This window comes from Mustela lutreola, chromosome 4 (genome assembly GCF_030435805.1).
Source record: "Mustela lutreola isolate mMusLut2 chromosome 4, mMusLut2.pri, whole genome shotgun sequence".
Taxonomy (NCBI): Eukaryota; Metazoa; Chordata; class Mammalia; order Carnivora; family Mustelidae; genus Mustela; species Mustela lutreola.
This window is the reverse complement of record NC_081293.1, coordinates 12,049,877-12,072,449: the sequence shown is the minus strand read 5'-3', so window position 1 is coordinate 12,072,449 and position 22,573 is coordinate 12,049,877. Positions and strand designations below refer to the sequence as shown.

General features: G+C 40.2%; 1 protein-coding gene across 1 annotated transcript in view; it reads right to left on the bottom strand.

Annotated features, from left to right (window-relative positions):
- Nucleotides 1-2,672: 2,672 nt before the first annotated feature.
- CACUL1 (CDK2 associated cullin domain 1) overlaps nt 2,673-22,573 on the bottom strand; it is a 74,133-nt gene continuing 54,232 nt past the window's right edge. The window contains exons 6-9 of the mRNA XM_059173057.1: nt 22,293-22,382; nt 19,171-19,309; nt 12,383-12,426; nt 2,673-11,960 (exon numbers count right to left, since the gene is read on the bottom strand). Coding sequence (XP_059029040.1) covers nt 11,920-11,960; nt 12,383-12,426; nt 19,171-19,309; nt 22,293-22,382 — 314 coding nt within the window. The 3' untranslated portion in view covers nt 2,673-11,919. The remainder of the gene's footprint in view (nt 11,961-12,382; nt 12,427-19,170; nt 19,310-22,292; nt 22,383-22,573) is intronic.

Below are 22,573 nucleotides of genomic sequence, written 5' to 3'. Positions count from 1 at the left end.
GAATCAGTTTTTGATTTATGGAAGCATTGCGAAGATAGTACAGAGCTTCCCTGAGGGTTAAAGCGGATGTGGGGGTCATTTCTGGAAATTAGGAAATCATGACTGGTACCACGCCACTAGCTAAGCCGCAGATTTTATTCCAATTCCTCCAGCTTTTCCACAAACGTCCTTTTTCGGTCCCAGGATGCCACATTGTGTTGTGATCACCATGTCTCCAAGGTCACCACGGGTTTTTGGTCTTTCCTCATTTCTCATGCCCACGACACCTTTGCTGAGGGAGTGGCCAGGCGTCCTGCACAGAGTCTCTCTCTTGGGATCTGTCGGACGTCGTCTTGTGTAGACTGAGCTTACGGATTTTGGCGAAAACGCCAAACCTTGCCCGGAGAGACGGAAGGGAAAACCGCGACTTCTGCCGTGGAGAACAGTGAAGCCGTGACAGGGGCCCCTGGGGGCGCTGGCCTCTGCGCGGTGCCGCAGGCGAGCAGCCGGGGGAGGCGGAGGCAGGGCGCCAGACGCTGCTCAGAAGCCGCAGCCTCCAGCTTGATTCTCCAGCGTGTAGAATCCTCCTCCCACTGCTGTGGGCTTTGACCCCCCTCGAGGCTCCTGCAGGACAAACCCACACTCGACTTCCATCTATAGGATGTCCTCGGCACACGCACAGAGCCAGAGGGGCAGACACACGCGGGGAGGGGGTGTGGCAGTGGTCGGCTAACCGCGCCTGCTGGCCGAGCCACCAAGCCTTGTCCTCGAGGGCACTGATGAGGGAGCAGGAGGCTGGCTGAGGACAGAGCAAAAGCCGGCGCCTTGCACCCCCTCCCCTCCGTAATATGTGTAGCATTCCTCAGGCACCCCTGCCTGCCATAAAACGATAAATAGTTCACTTGCAGAGATCACAATCCTGCAGGACAGCAATCTCCCTTGCTCTACAGAAGTCCTAGAGATCTACAAACAGGGAGGTTACCTTGTCAATAGCACAAATCTCCAGAGGCAAATAACTCTCAGTTCCTCAAGCCCTAATTGTCTCCCTGCCCACCATAAATGAGACTGAGGCGGCTGAGGTAGAAGGGAATGTAAATGACAGCAGGATTGGAACACTCCACCAACAATCTCCCAACTATCTTGATGTTAATGACTGGCCTAAAGACGACAGTGATCACGCCACAAGGGCAAGGCCTCCTCCCGGCACCTTGCAGGCCCTCCCTAACATACGGAAACTCCGTTGAAACCTCCCCTCCCTCACCACCCCCCAACCGCAAGGTACACAACCTGCCATCCCTCAAAACCCGGGGCAGCAGCTCTTCCTGCCCACGGGTCCTGTCCCCGTGCTTTAATAAACCACCATTTTGCACCAAAGATGTCTCAAGAATTCTTTCTTGGTCATCGGCTCCGGACCTCAGCCCACCGAACCTCACTTAGGTTCTAGAACTTCATCAGCACGACCACAGATGGTCCTCTACAGAGCCAAGGCAAGCGCTTCTGCCCTGACTGCGCTCCCCGTGAGGGAAAGGGTTGAGAGGCATCCTCTGAGGTGGCAGGAAACTACCTGCACCTCTGCATCCCCTCCTCCTGGGGGCCCGGAAGTACCCTGGGTCCATCCCTGGAGAACTCACCCGAGCGGGAGGTAGTGGAGGCCAGAAAGGGGGTTGCCAGCAAAGGACCCCGGCCGGCCGGCACCAACCGCGCAGAGATGGGGGCACTGCTCTGGCTCCCTGAATCGGACAGGGCTCTACTCCTTCCCCAGAGTCTTTCATGCGGTTCACCTGCTTCCAGATGTCCCTGGAAAGTGCAGGAAACCTTAGCAGTGGGATTGAAGCACCCAATCCAGCTAAGACCTCGCCCGGTATCAGCTGGGGAGAGCCACGGGCCAGCCTGGAGCTGGCCCTAGAGGACTCTGTGCACACAGGGCGTCCCTGCCTTCCACGGGTAGCTCTGGAGGCTGCTTCCTGAGGAAAATCTCTTCTAGGGGATATCCAAGGCGTTTTTCTCCCCAGAGCACAGCTCACAGTCTTCTCCTGCTCTGCTTCTCTCTCCTCCCAACTCGTCTTAAGGGGGGGAGGGGGGGTCGGGAGAGAATTCAGCCCTTATGCTGTGAAGTCACCATTACATGGAACTTCTCTGTGCGCATCTGGGAGATGGCTATGTACCATCCCTGGGAACAGTAGGAAAAAATGATCAAACCACTTTCTGTAGGGCTTCTCCTGTGGAACCTGTTGAGAAGGGGAAATTTAAATCCCAAGAGGCTGCTGGTTTTCTAAAAAGTACTGTCAAACTTAAAGTGATATATATTTATTGAGAAAAAGAAAATGTTTGCAATTTGCCAACCTTTCTTGTGGTGACAAGTGCCTGTCGGTAATATACAATGTAAAAAGTATTTAAAAAAAAAACAAAACAGACTTTACCTGCCCCTCAAGATAAAGAGGATATTTTAACAGTGAGTAAGAAAGTAGCTACCTTTTCCAAAACAAATTCATGTTAAAAGCATTTTGAAAATGGTGAGACCTGTGTTTCCAGCTTTATGAAAATGAACTGGTACCTATTAAAAACTCTTGTAAGTACAAAGTTAAAACTTGGGAAATGAAATCCAAAAATGACTTTCAGTAAGTTTTGAACCCATTTTTTTTTTTTTTAACCAGTAAAAATGCCACACTTGCAATTGAGCAAGAACAAGGTACTGATGGTGAGAAAGATGGAAATTTATTATAAAGATTTCAACAAACACTTCTGAAGACTAGTAGATGAAGTGGAAAATGAGCATTGTTTCTTGGTTAAGCACAGTTATTTGGATCCACAGATGGTAATGAAGTGGCTTTTTAAGCTACAATAGCCGTTAAAACCCAGCATTAGAATAAACTTACCTTAGAATCAGAAATTAAGTAATTTTTATCACAAAATGTTAAAACTAGAGGTTTCAAAAATAATAAGCACTTTTAATTGTACAGCTCTCACTAAAAGAAAAAAAGTTTTAGAAAGAGCAAAGGTATTTTTTTTTTACAATACACACAAAAGATACTTTAAACATTTTCACTTTTTTTTTTTTTTTGCCTTATGTGTATCAGTATAGTACATAAACATTAACTTAAAAATACACGTCTATATGCACATGCCGGGGTGGTGCTCTACACACACTCAGGTTTGGACAGCGCTGTTTCCTGCCACTGCTTACATCCTTAGAATAAACTTCTCCAATCTCCCCGGATATGAACTATATTGTCTTCTCATTTTTGTAACTTATTCTTAAACTTTTAGTCCAACTGGAATTTCTCTTGGTGAATGGTCTGATGGGAATAAATTTCTCTACTGAAACCAGCACCTTTATTGAGTAATCCGTCATGGTCAGAATTATTTCAAAAAGCCACCTTTAATGCATTCTAAATTCTTAGAAGCATCTGAGTTTAGTTTTAATACTATTTTCAATTGAGTGGTCTATTTTTGTATGAGTGTAAAAATTTAATTGCACTTAAAAGAAAAAAAAATTTTTTTTGGTACAGCAAGTTCCCTCCCCTTTCAATGAAGATCCTCCTATTTTCATGTTCTACTTCCATATGAATTTTTAACTTGTATTAAAAATAAATACTCTTTGGCATTTGATTTTGCATCGAATATACATATTAACTCAAGAACTGACGTATTTACAACGGTCAAAAAGTTCCTATTATCAAGTGCTTACAAGCCCATGCTGCTCTGCTTTCCTTCCAGCCCATCCCTAAGGAAACCACGACCTTGTTAATTTTGTCAAAATTAACAAAGATTTTTTTAATCTTCCTTTTCTTTAGCTTTACTACTCATGAATCATTCTGACTTAAGCCAACGTCACTTCTGAGATTCACTCACGATGTGCAAAGCTCTACACTACACTCACTGCTCTCCAGAATTCCACACAGAGACTCACTTACTAATTATACTGTGGATGGGCATTGGGCTCTCTTCTTATTACAAACACTACCACCGCACTATTCCTGTGGGTTTCCTGGGTGTATACACCTACACAGGAGTTTCTCTGAACGTAAATCCTTGCCTGTACGATATATCTGTGGTCAACTTAACTAGTTAATACTGTTTTCCAAAGTGGTAGCACTATCTTACACGCCAACAGCAGCAGATGAAAAAGACCCTGCTGTCATCTCTCTAATTGTTGGTATTTTCTGTTTTTGGGTTTTTTTTTTTTTTTTTTTTGGGTGGCTGACAATTTGATGGCCAGAAAATGATACTTATGGAATAATTTCCTGATGACTAATCAAGTTAGACATGTTTTCAGGCTTGGTCATTTCTGTTTCTTCTTCTATGAATGTCTGCATCTTTGCCATTTCTCTTTTTGTTACTGGTTTATATGCAGATAGCTCGTTAACAAGTTAGGTATACTGTGAACATCTGTATCATATTCCACTTTGGGCTCATTTTTTCACTCTGAAATGTTCAGTCAACAGAAGTACTGTCAATGTAGCCAAATTATTCATTTTTCAGTGGTTTGCACAACCTCCTTTGTTTATAAAATCCTTCCCTTCCCCAAAGTCATAAAAATATTCTTCTATACTGTCTTCTAAAAGTTCTATAGTTTTAATTTTACTGTGTGAACCTTTAATCCACCCGGGATTGCTTTTTGTGCCTGATGCAAGGCAAGGTCCAGTTCACATTTTCCCTTTGTGAAAAATTACCAAGGCCCCGTTTATTAAATAATCCATCCTTCTCCCTGGGGTCTGCCATGACTGCCCTTTTAAAAATTAAGTTCTCGTATTAATTTGGATCAGTTTCTGAGCAATCTGTCCCTGTCTATTCATCTACTCATAATCTCTATCCCAATTCACATTGTTTTAATCACTACATTTTAAAGTTTTTGTTGTTGCTTCTTTAGATGTCTGAGTAATGGTTTCTGTTTTTTTCATTTTAGAGTAAGCTTTAAAATCTGGTTGTGCTAGTTCCCCTCACTCTTCATTCTTTTTTAATAATGTTTTGAATATCCTTAACCCTTTGCTCTTCCATTTACATTTTGGGATCAGCTTGTCAAGTATCACAGTGAAAACCATTGGGACTTTTTGTTGGAATTGCAGTAATCTATTAGCCAATTTGGACAAAGAGTTGAGACCAAGATAATCTTCTCCATCATAGTCCTTTAGATCAATAGAAGTATTGTTTTTTTTTTTTTTAATCACCATTTGTCATTAATAGGCTTACACAGCTCTTAAGATTTATTCTTACATACTCTATATTGTTTTGTTCCTACTATAAATTTTTAATTATATTTAAATTGTGGATGGGCGCCTGGGTGGTTCAGTGGGTTAAGCCGCTGCCTTCGACTCAGATCATGATCTCAGGGTCCTGGGATCGAGCCCCACATTGGGCTCTCTGCTCAGCAGGGGGCCTGCTTCCCTTCCTCTCTCTCTGCCTGCCTCTCTGCCTACTTTTGATCTCTCTCTGTCAAATAAATAAATAAAATCTTTAAAAAAAATAAATTGTGGAGACATGAGAGCTTGTAGCTGGATGCATAGAGATGTAACTGACATCTGCATATTGATTTTGTTCCAGCAACCTTGATAAGCTCTTAAGTCTTTTAATTTGCCTTGTAGACTCTTTGGATTTTCACAATCTGATCATACTTTAGTCCATTAACAGATGAGTCACACTGACTGATTTTCTAATATTAACCAATTTACATCCTGGGATAAATCCAATTTGGTCATCATTCCTTGTACTTTAAATGCAATGTTAGATTTGGTTTGCAAAAAACGCTTATTTTCTCATTGGGAAGTGCAGGGAGATTTTCTGTATCTCCATCAGGTCTCATTTATTAATTATGCTATTTAAATCTTCATGCCCTTCATAGTCATGATTTTGTCTTCACGATCTATTAATTAATCAGGGACGTATGTTTAAGATGCCCATTATATTGGTAGATTACCTTATTTCTCTTTATAGTTGTGGCCGTTTTTTTAAATATATGTTTTGAAGTATATTATTAGTCACTTAAGGTGCATAATTAAGAAATTTAGAATTGTTCTATTCCTCTTGCCAATGAAACCCATTGCCCGAGGAAGATGCTCTATCATGAGTAATCTAGGGCAGAAAGAGGGCTTAATATGGGGAGACTAAGGTTGAGAAAAATAACCTTACCCAAGCAAGAACACACAACTCAGTAAAGCTAAGACAGACTTTTGCTCTCAGATTATCTGTAAGATATTCCTCTACGAAACCATGTTCTTTGAAATTCAAAATGTTTTAGAATTTCAGATTATGAAGACATAAGCCAACAGAGAAAATAAATTAAACACATATTAACATACTCAAAGAACTGACTCTAGTAGAAAAGTTCAATGTTCAGTTAAAAAAGAAAATCTGCTAAGGGAAGGGAGAGGATTTAAATAACTCCCTACGTGGCTGAAACAAAGAAAAAGCTGAAGGAGGAAACTGTCAGGTGATTTCAATGCAGAGAAAGAGAAAAGACAGTCACGGAATCCTGCTGTGTGCAGTAATCAAAAAGAAGGTACCAGTACAACACAGCTTGGGTTTTAAAAAAAGAGGAGGATGACAACTGGCATTCCGAGAACACTGTAGGAAGGACACTTGAAAAGAGAAAGCGAAGCGAAGCGAAAAGGAACTAAAATTGCAAAGTGAGATTTCATAAAACCTAGGAAATAATATTAATTTCATAGCAAGAAAAAAGGGTTATTTTTTAAAAGCATGGTATCATCAATGCAAAAAACCACAAGTCAGAAACTTCTGATAAAGGTCCATAATGTGCCAGTATTTAAAGAAGAAAAATGACATATATATGTACATATGTATAGATACTGCATACATATGCAGCCTAGGTAACTCAATGTATATAATTAACTACTCACGCCCTTTTTTTCCAATCACTGGTACAAAGGTCAAGATGGACACTCACCCTGCCAGCTGATTAACCAGCTGACAGAACAATGTGCTAAGTGTGGTTATTATTTAGGAGGCATTATGAATATACTGTAAGGGAAATCGTATGTTCTGTATTTTAACAAAGTTACAGTGAACCAAGTATCAACATAACAAGCCAAGGACATCTGTACAAGATTTATTTTCATTAACCACAATGTTTTTGAGTGATGGTATACACCCTAATACAGAAGGAGTGAATCCAAATCCATCAAGAGTTAAAGGTCAGAGCCAAAGTCAGTGGCTTTAATCCCCCATCAAGAAGAGTTTCATCCACCATTTTTTCTTGGATTGGGAAGAGCTGGTGTACATAACACCCTGTTCTAAGCTCCACCATGCTTTCCAACAAATAAGCACCACCAGGGACTAGACTTCATTGCTTCATCCTTGCTCTGGCTGTGCTGGTGGGTGGCAAGAGCCTCTTGTCTGCATTCGACCTCCCATTTACTCATAAGCATTCCTGTTTCCAGCCATAGCTCCCACAACTTCACATCTGAGCAATTTCTCCTGCATTGCATGGTCATAATATTGACAAACAGAGCTAATGAGAGCAATTAAATTGCCATCTGTTTAACAAAACATACCCTTCTGAGGGAACATCCACAGTCTTACTGCATTTAGTACATCGTCGCCACATTGAAATGACATGTTAGAATCAATACAAAATATTTATTTTTTTCTAAACCACAAAATTTACCCCAGAGCCACACTATAAGTTTCCTAGAATTTTAAACCATTAACATTTTTCTAAGCAACACAGTCCAACCAGAAATGAAGATAATTTTCGACCAGAGGGAGTACAACATGTACTGAGGTCCTGTTAGAACATACCTCTGAGGAGGATTTTCTCTAATTCTCCCACACCCACACCATCAACATCAGCAGAAATAGTATATGTACTTGTGCCATTCAGCTCTGGAAAGAAGTTCAAAATAGGGTCTTGGTCAGGGGAGGAGGGAAAGCGTCAGTGACTTAGTTCATCAAAACTAAGGGGATAAAACAGATCGTTACCCTTGAAAAAATCAGGGGTCCTTTCATCAATTCTGGTGGCCAGAAACTGGGGCAAATTTCCATAGCGTAATGAAAGTAACAAGAAAGCCATTTCTCCAAGAACTCCTATTTTAACTTCTGATAAACATGAACTTTATCTTACGCAATCTTACTGGAAACTGCAACCACAATTGAAAAGGTCCTATTAACCTATTCTAGGTGTCAGTCAAGGGATTCACATTCTGATCTTACATTTTAAAGTCCCCTTAAGAGGCCTAGACCTGGAGTAAAGTAAACATAATACTGTGAAGCACAATGAGACGCCGTAAAGAAAATCAGCTCAAAACATCCAAACTGACTGGATACCTAACGTACGTTTTTTGTTTTGCTTCTTAGTTTTAAAATACTTTATTATCTCAGATTAGTGTATATTCATAAAACAATGTTCAGTTATTTTCAATAATAGCTGCTTATTAAACAACTGAATTTCAGCTCAAGGGCAATGCTTCTATAATAATCATGGAAATAATTAACTGCCATAAAACAGAAAAAACACAGAGGAAAATATAGCCAGTCTCAGTAAGAAAAGAAGACAAAATCTGGAAGGGTTACTCTGGAGATTAAACAGGCTTATTTAAATACTATGATACAAGTGCTCCTGCTCACTTTATGCTGCAGAAACCAATCGTGTTTGCTAGATCACCATGACCTTTGCCAGTACGTGTGCACAGACCACCACTCTAAAGTTCTCCTTTTGTGTTGAAAAACATTCAAGTCCCTTGTTCGGTCATTACAGAATATTGCAAGGCGATGCATGTGCAAACTCTTCCTGAGGAATTCTTCTTGTGTGCAAATTTGCAACCCGACAGAAAGCACGGCGTCTGTAGCCAGGGGAGTGGCAGCTCTATGAGGCTGCGGCACCAGAGACGCACACCGTAGGAACGCCCTGGGCGCCCACCCTCCTGCTGGCTCACTTACCACTGTTTCCCTCCGATACCCCAAAGAAAGGGAGAGGAACTGCCTCAATCTTGTAAAAGGGACAGAAAAAAAAAAAAAAAAAGTAACTTTCCCACAAAATTTAATAACGCACAACTCATGCATCCAGGTTTGAGTTTCTTCTAAATCTACCTAAGAACTACTAGATTAAGAGTCACACTCTATGAGGTTTGGCTTTCCGCCCCACGGAAAACAAAGCAGTAGCTCCTGTCAGGTAAGGGTACAGCTGTGACCACAGAGACCAGGAGAGGACACTGTTACTGAAGCACAAGGCCAACTCTGAAAGTAAGTACCGTCTCTCAAAACCATCGTCATTTACTTTGACAGGTCATTATTCCAAGGTGACCAAGCTGGCTTTCTTCTGGAGAGTCTGGTTTCAGGCTGCACACACACACCAGTCAGGCTCGCCGAATCAACTACGTGTAGCCTAATGAGACAATCAATGTACAATTTTCTGTCCTCAGTGATTTGGGCCCCACAAAAGCCAGGACTTAACTGGGATGGAAAAACTAGATACAGTACTGGCAAGAAGAATACAAGTAAACATGAGAGGAAAATACTTTCTGGCTGACCATGCTTAGTCAATACAAAATGGAGAGCAAATCTTATTTCCTCTCATGTTGCAAACTCGGAATTTTGCTAAGAAACCCAATTAAATAAGCAAGGTCAATTTCTACATAAAGAAATAGGGTTTTCATCCCGCAATGTGCCTCAAGGGGCCAAGATAACGAGTAGCAACCAGGTCACATGCGCTAGGAAGATGAGTATTTTCTTTCTACAGTGTCTTCCCATTCATGGATCTGTAGTACCAAGCCCTGGCCCACTGTGAGCTGCAGCCGCTGTGCAAATATTCAAAGAAACTAAATTTTGCAAACTTTGCCCACTTTTTGTTAACATAAACATAATAATAATAAGACAATATAAAATATTTCTCCATTAACTTAATAATGCTAAAGCATCCAAAGATTTTAATGCCAATTCACATCATAATACAATGCTTTTATAGAGAAAGTTCCATTGTTGACCGAAGAATACTCTCCCAGAAAAAGGATTTGGGCACATTATTAGGATAATGAAGAATTCATCCACATTTAAAGAAACACCCCAATTTTATTCCTTTCAGAAGTATTATTAAAACCACTCAGGAGAGACGTCAGTCGCAGGTGTTCTATTTATAAGCCCGCAGCAAGCATGCCATGGCATAAAGTAAAATTTGGACTTCATGATAGAGTGGAGTTCTTCCTTGACACCACAATGTTGCTGGGGTACCAAATCAACCTGCACAGGGCACAGTGAGAGCCTGTGTATATCCTTACAGTAATTCAGTGTTTACCAATACAATCTAACATGCTCACAGAGTTAAACGAGTCTGGGTCAAAGTCCTCTGCAAAATCCACCAACTCTCGTTGATAAGTACTTAAAAAATCTGACAATCTCTACATTTACTTCTCCGATCAGTAATTTTGCCACCAGAGGACTTCTATCAGATGACTTCCTTGCTTCTATCATCACACTCCAAACTCTCCCATCCAGCCTGCTCCCGAGAAAAGACAGACTGAATTGACAAAGGCAACTCTACGAGAAACCTGACAATCAGAATTGTGACACTATCCCTGATACATCTTGTTTTGCCCCAAGTTCTCTGAAGAGGTAAACAGTAGTACGACATAGCCAAACAGAGTCGAGAATAGGCTCAATTTAGAGTCAAGCAAAATTGAGAAGAAAAATGTTTTCACCTGTCACATCTATTTTTCTTTGCCTTCCAGAAACAACTAGAATAAGCTTTCGAGTCTTTTGTAAGAACCTAAACAGCACTGTGGGTGTAGGGGAAAAAAAAATATATAGCTGTGCCACAGCTGGAAGGAAGCTTGAAACAGCAATGCTACTTCTCTAGTATACTTGAATATAATGCTAAAAAAGATGCAGACGGCAAACTTTGTTTTTCAAAGTACCTATCTCACCCATTTAAAATGAAATGGATCCAGAAGCCCACACCATTTATTATATTTGGATTGAATAACTGTATCTGCTTCCTAGAGCATCACAGTAACTAGCTGTTACCACTGGAAATTTCTCCACGATACTAAAAAGGGAGCTTTAGTGCTGACGAGCAGTGCATTCCTACACTAGCATCCTGCCAGTCCTCCAGCAGCTGGTGAAATCATGTGATGTGACAGAGGGAATGGATATGTTCTACAGAGTTGGTCCCCAACATGAACATGAATATGCCACAGTGAGGCAGGGGGAGATCCGACCAGTGAGCAACACGCTTCTACTTTCCCAATTAAGCATCCTGCTACAAAGTCACACCTGACACCTTAGTGGGGGAGTCTGTGATACCATAAACCTTTTCACGAAGCATTTATGAGTTGAACACCATGGTCACAGAGTTGCAAAGTGCACAAAGCTCAAGGCACAGAGTAGAAAAAAGTTGTGAACTGGTGAGGGGGAAAGTTATGGCAGAAGCCAAGTTAGCGGTTTCCTTTAACGAGACTTTCTAATGCTAAACAAAGACCAACTCTTTTTAAAGGGGTTGTTTCTTTTGGTAATGGGCAAAAAACACTGTACTGTAATGATCTGCTTGATTTTAAAGCAAGAGATTCTGATGTGCAAAGCCAATGTGCTGAAGTGCCAAGTCCATGAATGAACAAAACAAGTGCTTAAAAAAAAAAAAGATTCTCTGTTCTTGTATTTTTGGAGGAAGCTGCTGATGTTGGCTGCTGGATTTCCCTTAGCAATAGTCGCTTTTCAAGATGCTTGTTCCTCACAGAATCTGTAGATAAACTCATTAAAAGATTGTCCCATTTCAAAATCATCCCCAAGTCTAGCAGCAACTGTTTTTTGTTTTTGTTAGTTTTTTTGTTTTTTTTAAAATTACAAACCAAAGAAAGAAGTCCAACATCCTCTTCCAAGAACAACTTTGTGACAGAGCTCCTGAGTGTCTGCAGGCCCCCCGCTGTGCTCCGAATACAGTCTCTGCAGCTCCAGTGTGTCCTCTTTTCGGGAAGGAAAGTACAGTCAATACATTCACTATCTGTACCCTCTGGAACTTGCACATGCTGACGAGCTGTCTAGAAAAAAAAACATTGCAACGGAAAAAAGTATGAATAGCAAATAGCATCTGATAATGGTAAGAATCTATTTAATATGTATTTCTCGCCCCTCTTGCAATCCCCAAAAGGAGGTTAAAAAAAAAAAAAAAATATATATATATATATATATATATATATATCAGCTTGTTTATATATATAAACAAGCTGACTGAAGTGAAAGGGGCTGTATGATCAGGGATCTGGGAGGCCCCTGACAACTGCTGGAAACCACGGCCACCAACTAGACTCCAGAGCCGCCGCAGCTTGCTCTACAGTCTGGCCCTGACCACACAGAGTGCCTCCTGGAGAACACCATTTCCTTAGATTCCCCACACCGCCCCCACCAGGAGCTGCCTGGCATAACGAAGCCATCAGAAATGGTAAGGAACATTGTTACTTACTATAAGCCAACTCATCCCCAGCTCTCTTCCGGGACTGGTCACCTCTGGGGATAAGAAAAGAAGAAGGAATCAACAGAACACGCAGACATCTTCATACACCAAAAGAGGAGAAATGAAGGGACGGAACCCATAACAGAAGGAAAGCAGGTATTTCAGTTCTAACAGCATAGCTTAAAACTGACATTAAACCTGAATATTCTTAGCTAAGAGGTGCTGCCTTTTATTTTATTTTTTATTTTTTAAAAGATTTTATTTGTTTACCTGACAAAGAGAGACAGCAAGAGAAGAACATAAGCAGGGGGATAGGGAGAAGCAGGTTTCCTGCTGAGCAGGGACCCTGGGATCATGACCTGACCCAAAACCAGAGGCTTAATGACTGGGCCAGCCAGGCACTCCAGGGGCTGCCTTTTAAATACAGAAAGCTATTAAATGCAGGAAGGGTTAGCCATAAAAATGGTTTATACTGGGTTCTAGGAATAGGTTCAGACTAAAAATGTCTTTGAAGATAAACTTGGATTCTGCTACCAACATAGTTAGTGACCTGGCTTATACTAGGACAAACTTCAAATATGAATCCAAAATGTTCCCTCAAAATGCACCCCCCTTTTTAAGTAGGCTCCACATCCAGCGGGGAGCCCAACATGGGGCCTGAACTCACGACCCTGAGATCAGGTGTTGGATGCTCCATCTTCTAAGCCACCCAGGCAACCCTCCCCGCAGAAAGCCTTACGACCAAACTCTGCTTAAGGCTTTCGTGAAAAATCTAAGAATTTTTATTTTTAAGATTTTTATTTATTTGTTTGAGAAGAGAGTTGAGAGATCAGAGGGAGAAGGAGCAGCAGACTCACCACTAAGCAGGGAGCTCAATGCGGGGCTCAATCCCAGGACCCTGAGATCATGACCTGAACTGAAGGCAGCCACTTCAATGACTGAGCCACCCAGGTACCCGCACCATCTCAGAATCTTAATGTATACGAATACCCTTCCCGCAGGTAGAAGAACACAAACCTTGACATATATTAAGCAGTTCTTCTCCTCCACCTACAGAAGTTCTAGTTCCACTTTACAAATAAGGAAATAGAAGTCTTGACTAGGTCCTGTGCTGCCTATATATCCTAGTTTTATCTTTCCAGTTTCTCAGACAATAATCCAGACAAATAACTAAACTGCTCAAGTAATGAGTAAGAACAATGGATTTGCTAGCTTTCTCTTGCCCGGTCCCTCAGTATCATCTACACAGTTCATCTCCTCTTTCCCAAAACACTTTTGGCTCTACCCCGCACTGTCCTTGGTCACTGTTTCTTCTCCGTGTATATATTCTACACTGTTGAGGACGGCAATCATACCAGTCCTGTGACTTAAAATACTATCCATACGCCAATGACTCCCAGATTTCTGTCTCCAGCTCTCATTTCTTCCCTACACTTCAGACTTGTAAGTCCAACTGTTTCCTCACCACTGACACTTAGATGATGGTTAAATACTGCCAGTATACCATGGCCAGTGACTCCACTCCATCCCTATTCCTTCTTTAGTCCTCGTCAATAAATGGCACTACTAGCCACTCAACTACTCAGACCAAAATCCTAGCTCATTCCTGATTTCTTTCTTCCTCTCCCTCTGGAGCACTCTTTGGCAAAACATAATCCAAAATCAAACACTTCCCATCAACTCCATGGCTACACTCCCAACCCACGCCACTATTATCTCTCCCCTACTCAATCTGCAAGAGTCTTATTATTAGCCCAGGCCAGAGCCAGAGCAATCTTATGTAAAAGCATAAATTAGATTATTTCAGTGGCTTTCCATTACAGTTAAGAATCAATTCAAATTCATTTTCCCAGTCCTATGAGACATGGCTCTTGCCTACCTCCCCACCGCCCACTGTATGTCAGCCATGCTGGTTCTCCTTCTTCCCTGGGACCTGCCAGCACTTTGGTACTTGACATCTTCCCTGCTGGTAGCACTCGTGCCACCAGTTAGCCATGTGCCTGTCTCTTTATCACCTACGGCCTCACTGCAATATCTGGCCCTGCGAAGGCATTTCATGTCCCAGTTAGCTGGACCAGCCCTTCACACATGCCCTGGTCACTCCCTCACTCTTTAGCCCATGCTCTGTCTCAATTTCTTCACAGCGCTTTTTATTATTTGAAATAATTTGCTTACGTGTTTGTTATTTATCTCCCAACATTAGAACATAAGCTCCATAAAAACAGGAATTTGTGGGTGCCTGGGTGGCTCAGTGGGTTAAGCCGCTGCCTTCGGCTCAGGTCATGATCTCAGGGTCCTGGGATCGAGGCCCACGTCGGGCTCTCTGCTCAGCAGGGAGCCTGTTTCCCTCTCTCTCTCTCTCTCTGCCTGCCTGCCTCTCCATCTACTTGTGATTTCTCTCTGTCAAATAAATAAATAAAATCTTTAAAAACAAAACAAAACAAAAAAACAGGAATTTGTTTATCTAGTACCTAAGAACAGTATCTAGCAAAAAAATAAGTATTTGCTGAATTAACAAATCAGTGAATAATTGATGAATGGCCTCTAGAGACAGACTATGAAGATGACAGCCCAAGTGATTATTTCGTGCTTCAGAGTGATCTTCTAGATTAGCAGTTTCCCAGGACAGAAACCTCTTGCTGGGCGAGGTGAGGAGTCTCAATGACCAGGCAGGAAGAGAAGACACCAAATGGCCTCTGAGGGTTCGTCTCTAGGCTGGGCATTTAGAGAAAACCATGCACCACATTTAGCATGTATTAGCCTTAGACAGCCTACAGAGCTCACAACACCTGTGTCCTAATGCCACTTTTTAAACACCTCCTGTTAACACTGTGCCTACAAAGCCAGTTGGTAACCTGTATTATTAACTACACTTGTATATTATCTTCTGTGAGTACCATCACAGTAACATTCACCAAATATTCTAAATAAGTTAATGCTGATCAAAAAGGAAGACATAGGATTTTCTATCCAGAACCTCAACTTCTATAGATAACTTTCATTCCCACCCCTGAAAGGTTAAATAAAAACTGAACATGCAAAATTAATAGGAGAAAAATATAGCCGTGAAAACAGAAGTCACAGAGAGATAATGTAGATGTGATCTACTCAAGAGGCTGCCAAAGACATCACCTAACGCCCCAAGTCTAGAAAGCTATGGTTGTCCTCAAAACCAGACCCTTGTTACTAGATGAAAAAGTGCCAATTCCAGAGTGACCCTCTCAACTGAAAAGATCAACAATACTCCTACAAGGTACCATTTTGTACCAGAAATCCAAGTAACAATTACTCTGCAAAATACTTGCCTTTAAAAGCTATTTACTACAAGCTTTGAAGAGGCTCAACAGGCCAGCTCGAAAGAGAAGGTTCCATCTGAGGGCATGCATGTTAGAAGTTCCCAAACAAGCTTTCCTCCATAATGTAATAGACACCAACCTGCTCTCTCCCATCCTCCAATAATCAATTCTATTACACAGATAACTGATAAAAACAAAATGCTGTTTTTAGCTTATATGTTAATTCTAGCTTACAAATAAGTCTATTTCCATGTATCTAAAGATGCTTCACATAAACTCCAGCTCAAATGAGAAACACCCATTAACTGTAGTCGAGGATATATTTGACAATATTCACATCATTTCAAAACACTTCGAAGACATTCTGTGCCATCTACATCAAAGCTGGGTGCTGCCTTTCAGGACCAATCCACGCAAACAGAACATAGTCCTAAATGAAAAAATAGTTCACAAAGCTGAACAGGAATCATGTGACTGATTAGGAATAAACCATAAAATGACTGCTCAATCAGAACAGCCAGTAACAGAATTCTTGTTAAATAGCCCGTATTATATTTTCAAGGTTTTCTGCACCCATGGACACCATTTTTTCCAAAACAATCCTAGTCAAATAATGGTCAAAGGCAGCATTGAGTCTGGCAGGGCAGAATGTGGAAGGCCCAAACACAAGAGCTGGAAGCATAGACAGACTTGCTCTCAACTGCTAAGTATAGAACGTGTGCCCATCCTTTCCGACAGGTGTGGGCCAGCTCAGCAGTGGACTGCAGGAAGTCCGAGAATGTCAGGTTAGGCAAGACCTACAATGTGCAAAGTACCCAACAGGATAATCTGTTCTCATATTAATGTATAGTATGTTGTTAATTCTAGAAATGGCCCAATCTGGTTTGTGCAACAAAACAGGTTAATCACATCACCTCTTGAAATACGAACTTTAAATGCAGCCCTGCACCCCAGTGTCTTCTTTCAGTTCCAAAATAAGGGTTAGGAAAATGTTTCTGGATATGTTTACATAGTTCTACACACTGTTGTGGAAGGTGAGTTCAAGGTGTTCAGAGAAATCCACAAGAGCTACCTTCATCCATTGCTTCATAGAAATGAAATTTTTCAGAAGCCTGTTTATTTTTTAAAGGCATCAATAAACTCACCCCTAAAATTAAAAGCAACCATTTAAATAAAAACATTAATAAAAGCATAGATGTCAATATTATGGTAAACCTAGAGAAAACAATAAAAGTTAGACTCAGATTATTTTGTATTTACTTAAGAAAAAACTTTTAACTGCAATTCAAAACCCATAACCCATAAAGATATAACCTGATAAAATTACACAAAAATAAAAAACTTCTGCATGACTTAAAATAAAACAAAAAAACACTATAAGCAAAGTCATAGACAAATTGTGAAAACTAACAGACTTTTATCTCAGGCAGAGAGTCAATCTCTTCAATATAAAAATAGCTCCTAGAATTCAAGGAAAAAAGGCTAACGAATAGAAAAGTGAGCAAAGGACATAAACAGGCCATATACAGGAAAAGAAATACAAACCTGATAATATTCTCAGCTTCATTCTTAGTAAGAGAAATGCAAATTAAAACAATCTGAGTAATTATTTTTCACCTGCCAGACCAGTGAAAATCCAAAGCCATGGCAAGGCCATGAAGAAGAGGAACTTTTCAAACTATGCTGGTGGATATGCAAAATGGCACGAACCGCCTATGAAGGGCAATTTGGTGATATTAATCAAAGTTACAACCGCATTTACTCTTGACCCAGCAATCCCACTTATGGGAATTTACTCTCCAGATAAACCGGCAACAGGTACATAATTATGCATGTACAAGGGTACTCATCACAGCATTTTCTGTCACGGCAAGAACTGGAAATAAGTCCAGTTGCCATCCACAAGGGACTAGTTACACAAGTTCTATCTACACGACAGAAGGGATAAGAAAGGAGTAAAAGTAGGAATACATGCTGTGTTTGCCTGTATCTGTATATTAAAAGAAGCACTGAAAGGAATCATAAGGAACTAATAAAACAGTCACCTAAAGGGGTAGGAATAGATGGGGAGACAAGTAGGAGCAAAACTTCTCAATGTGTACTCCCTGTATCGTTCTGACTTTTGAACCACATGAATATAATAGCTCTTTAAAAATAAGTAAGCAAAATTACTATGGCATTAAACAGGCTCATTCTCTATATGAAAATAATACCACTATTAGAGATATGGTAATTAATGTCAGAAAACACCTGACCACTGGACTTGAAGGAGAAAAATTACCTGCCAACATTCCAGCATTTTCTATGACCTTGCCTTCCCTTAACTTGACCCAAGAAAGTCAGGTCTACGAGACCTACCTACACAGCTTCCAGGAGCCTTTCCTTTGTGAGCTGCCAGTGAGTGAGCCAATGACCCGTGGATTACTCAGTGCCCCCGCATCCACAGGAATACAGATGGCACCAGGACGAAACAGGAATAAACAGCAATGCGTAAGGCTGCAAAGAACAGATTTTCTGCTTTCTTTCCTAACCTATGCTGAGACCAGAGACAGTAAAAATAATCTTGGTCAAGACTGGTTATCTGAGATTTAGCTTGGCCTCAGAAACTATAAAAAAGAGGAATGTCCATCCCCAGCCCTAGTCAGATAAGCGAGTCAAAATTCAACCTACTATTTGTGATCACAACTATACCTCAGGGAGGAACCAAGGTGTCTTAACTTTCCATAACTTTCTTCCTTTAATGTCAGGAATTAAATAAGAGAAGATATAGAAAAGAGCTGAGTAAAAAGTAAGGATCATGAAAATGTAAGGCCTTACTGTACCCTTCAATGATCTGGTGATGCAACTTGGGTGTTTTCCCACAGAATACTCTATTTCGGTTGAAAATATGCACTTTTCAAGACTTTCTGGGTTATAGCTAGGATCCTGAATTGCAAATTTCAGAAAAATCAGGCATCAATAAACTCACCCCTAAAACTAAAACTCACCCCTAAAATTTGACACGTGTATATCAAAACCAAGCAAGGCAAATTTTCTGGGCACATATAAAGAGATATCCTATTTTTTTAAGGAGAAACACGTAGATTTTAGGGCAAAAGCAAAAATAAGATAACTAGAATCGAAAAGCTGCTTTGACTAGTCACAAACTAGTCATTTACTAGTTCAGTCATAGAAGTACATTATAAGTAATCATAACATCTCACCAATGCTAAGAACAGTGGAGAAGGTCACAACTGGAAGAGCCCTTCTAGGCTTCCCAGCCTCACTGCTCCCCAGAAAGAGCTCCTTTCTTCCAAATCCATGTTTAGTGAAGGGCAGTTTCCATATACTCAAATCCCAGCTTCACCATTTCCAGAGACCGGCAGCTAACCTCTCCCCCAGCAGCATCACCTTGACTACTTGGTGGCTGTTTCCCATTCTAAGAACTCTGGCCTCCCTCGTCAAACCAAGTGACCAAAGGAAATGGACAGATTTTGTTTAAAAAGAAAAAAAAAAACTTGCCTCGTAAAACCATTCTGTATAAGTTCTCTTTGAAGTTTCTGATCTTCAGCAGCATATTCAGAAAGTTCAGATTCCACCGCCGGAGGGAGAATGTTTGGAATAAATTTAGAAAACAGAGTTGGAGCCATCTGAACCCACTCTGTGAGGGAAGGAAAAGATCCATTAAGGAAATCATAAAGACAAATTACATGAAAAAAGGAAAGCTTTCTTTGTTCACAGAAAGAATATATGTTATTAAACCAAACTTAAAGTGGGGAAAAAAGCAATGCAATCCCATTCTGACAAGAAATCTACAAACAGGTTAAATCTCCTTTCTAAAAAGAACTAACAGTACAAAGAAAGCAGATATTTTTACATTTTGCTGATAAATGAACACTCTCTTCCCTTTATCTGTGAACACTAAATATAAATAACATCCACCTGTAACAAGGGTACTCTGCCTTCCTTGTTGCTGGTCCTAATTTAGCACTGTTACCCTTTCAGATCCTTTTAAAGGCTGCCCTTTCAAATTTTCCCTTTGGAAAACATCTTCGCTGTACAGATCAAAAAACCATAAAATGTCAATCTGGGTTTAATCCAGTAAACTCACTTTAAAAACTGTAATCTGAGTAAATAATTCTAAATCTGGGAGTTGCCGGCGGGGGGGGGGGGGGGGGGGCGGACATGTTTGATGCTGTGCAGTGCTGGGTCAATGGTAAGTAAAACATGTCCAACAGGAGAACAGTTAAGTTAGACATGACCAAAACAAAACAACAACAAAAAAAAAACAAGTACCACAAAAAACAATCCACTCTTCCCTTGTATAAACTTATGGCAAAATGTTCTCAACAGTGTCCCTCCTTCTAGCTCAACTCAAATATACCTTCAGAGTCTCAGTACGGCCCCCAGGAGAACCACTGATCCATCAGTGAGAGGTGGCGGGAGACAGACTGATCTGCCATTTTATGGAACTCCAGGCAATCATTAAAATAAAGATGAAGAAATCAAAGAAAAGAGTGTGTATTAAATGAAGAAGTGCAGGATGGGACAGCTGGCACTGTGCCTAAACTAAGCTTCTAAAGATCAGATGGAAACACACCAAAAATTTTAATAGTCCTAAGAACCTACAAAGATTAGGGCTCAGGAATTTAGTTTAAGTTCAAATGTATTCATCATACAAAGATCAGCACTTGAGAACCAGTGCAATGAATGCAACTTTTACACTTGAAATTCAACTTTTAAAATATTTAAAATAACTTTAAAATATTTTAACCTTAATCTGTCAGGTGAATAAAACTACTTTAACAAACTAGGAACACAATGGGTACTGGGAAGGCATGTAAATATGTTTAACAGTATCTCCGAAAATGCCTAGGGCAGCAAAAGGTTATTCTCTGATAAAATTCTCCTTTTCAAAAGGACAACTCTCAAATACAGAATTCTCCTCACAAGTAGTATGAATCCTATTACAAGAGCTCAAACCCAGATAAAAATATACCTATAAATTTTTCTATATGTAGTGACTGGCTTTATTCTGCAATATTGTTATTTACGATAAAAGCCAGAGCTGATAAAGCTGCCTACTTGGGAGACAGAATTTAGAAATTTGTTATAATGCACTTGGATGTCTTCCAAAATAAAAGAAAATCATTCATAACCTAGCACTAAAAGAAAAATTCATGAGCCATTTTTAGCACATCTAGTAAAATAAACATAAAACTGTCAAACTACAAACATTAGTTCATAGGACATATGTAATAAAATGTTTTTGCTACTTTATAGAATTACTGAGAATAACCTGTTTATGAAGTTATGAGGAACAAAGTTTAAGACCTGATGAAAATTTAAGGTAACATGACATCTGGATATTCTAGAAGACTAACTGCTTAAAGTAGCCTGGGAAAGAAGGTATTTCTGACATCACAGTCTACCTACAATACCACTGTTTTTAAGTGGTTTCCATTTCAGCAAGCTAAATTCTGACATATTTTTAAGCAAACAATCAAGCCATCAATTAATTAAAATAACTACTGGACTTAACTGGATAGTAATAAAAACAGCTAATGCTATTAGCTATGTTTAAGTACTATGTTAAGCTCTTTAGATAATGTTTTATTTCATTTAATCCTTAAACGACAAGAGAATTCCACAAAAATAGTATTGTCAAGAAAGCATCCCTTATGTTTCTAGGTGGTAGCACAATGTTCTATCCTGAGAACTTTTGCAATCTCTCTACTACAGATTTTTTTAAAATTTGCTATACGGGGCGCCTGGGTGGCTCAGTGGGTTAAAACCTCTGTCTTTGGCTCAGGTCATGATCCCAGGGTCCTGGGATCGAGCCCCACATCGGGCTCTCTGCTCAGCAGGGAGCCCGCTTCTCCCCGCCTCCAACCTGCCTCTCTACCTACTTGTGATCTCTCTCTCTGTGTCAAATCAATAAATAAAATCTTAAAAAAAAAATCTGCTATACAACTGTATGAAAATTTTGACATTCTGGCTTACAAACAGGAAGATATATACAAAACATCTTGGAATTCCTTTAAATTCAGTAGCTTTTTTAAGATAGATACATTGAGATAATTTATCAACCATGCCTTTGAATATAGTGCTCTTTGACATTTGGTTCTGCTTTTCTCAGTATTTCTTTCTTCACAGTAAACTTATGAAATGACTGTAATTTTACCAACACTTCTAGATTCCCTACAAGTTACAATGGGCCTAGGAAGATGAGATGCCTAGGAAGATGTATGTCGATGCATATCTATAGTGGGGGGGGGGTACAAGTAAAGGAGAAACTCCACAACACAAAAGACAGAGATTAATACTGGATATGAGAATCAATTTTGTCCAAAATGTCTGCTACCAATTAGTTCTTGTATTTCTTAAACTAGCTGGTTTTCATCAGTACAGAAGGAATTCCAGGGGAGTCCTGAGTTTACATTTCACAATGATGAGTGCAGTATCTACTGAGTTTTTGCTTTCGTGTGAGGTTTTTTTTTTTTTTTTTTTTTTTTTTGGCTATAACAAATCCAAATACCATTAGGTCTCAAAAAACACATAGACAAACTCTGACCTTTGGATAAGGCTGGAGCTGTCATAAACAAACAAACAAGTCTAACCCCAAAAGATATATGGCTCTTTACCTGGCCTGAGAGTGTACAGGCCTTTCACAATATTCGCCATAGTTGAAGGTGTGACCTGAAATGGTGTTGACTGGGCTTCTAAAAGTAAAGCTGAAAGAAGAGAAAATGGGTTATAAAAATGATAGAACATGGCAAGTTTCTCTATTATTATTTCTCCCAAAACTAAAGTAAAACAAGTGCAAGAAAAACAGCCCCAGAGGACAAACCAAGTCTATAAGCTAAAGATTTTTTTTTAATCCACTGCAGTAGAGCTCAATCTAACAAGTAAATATGTGCAGGTC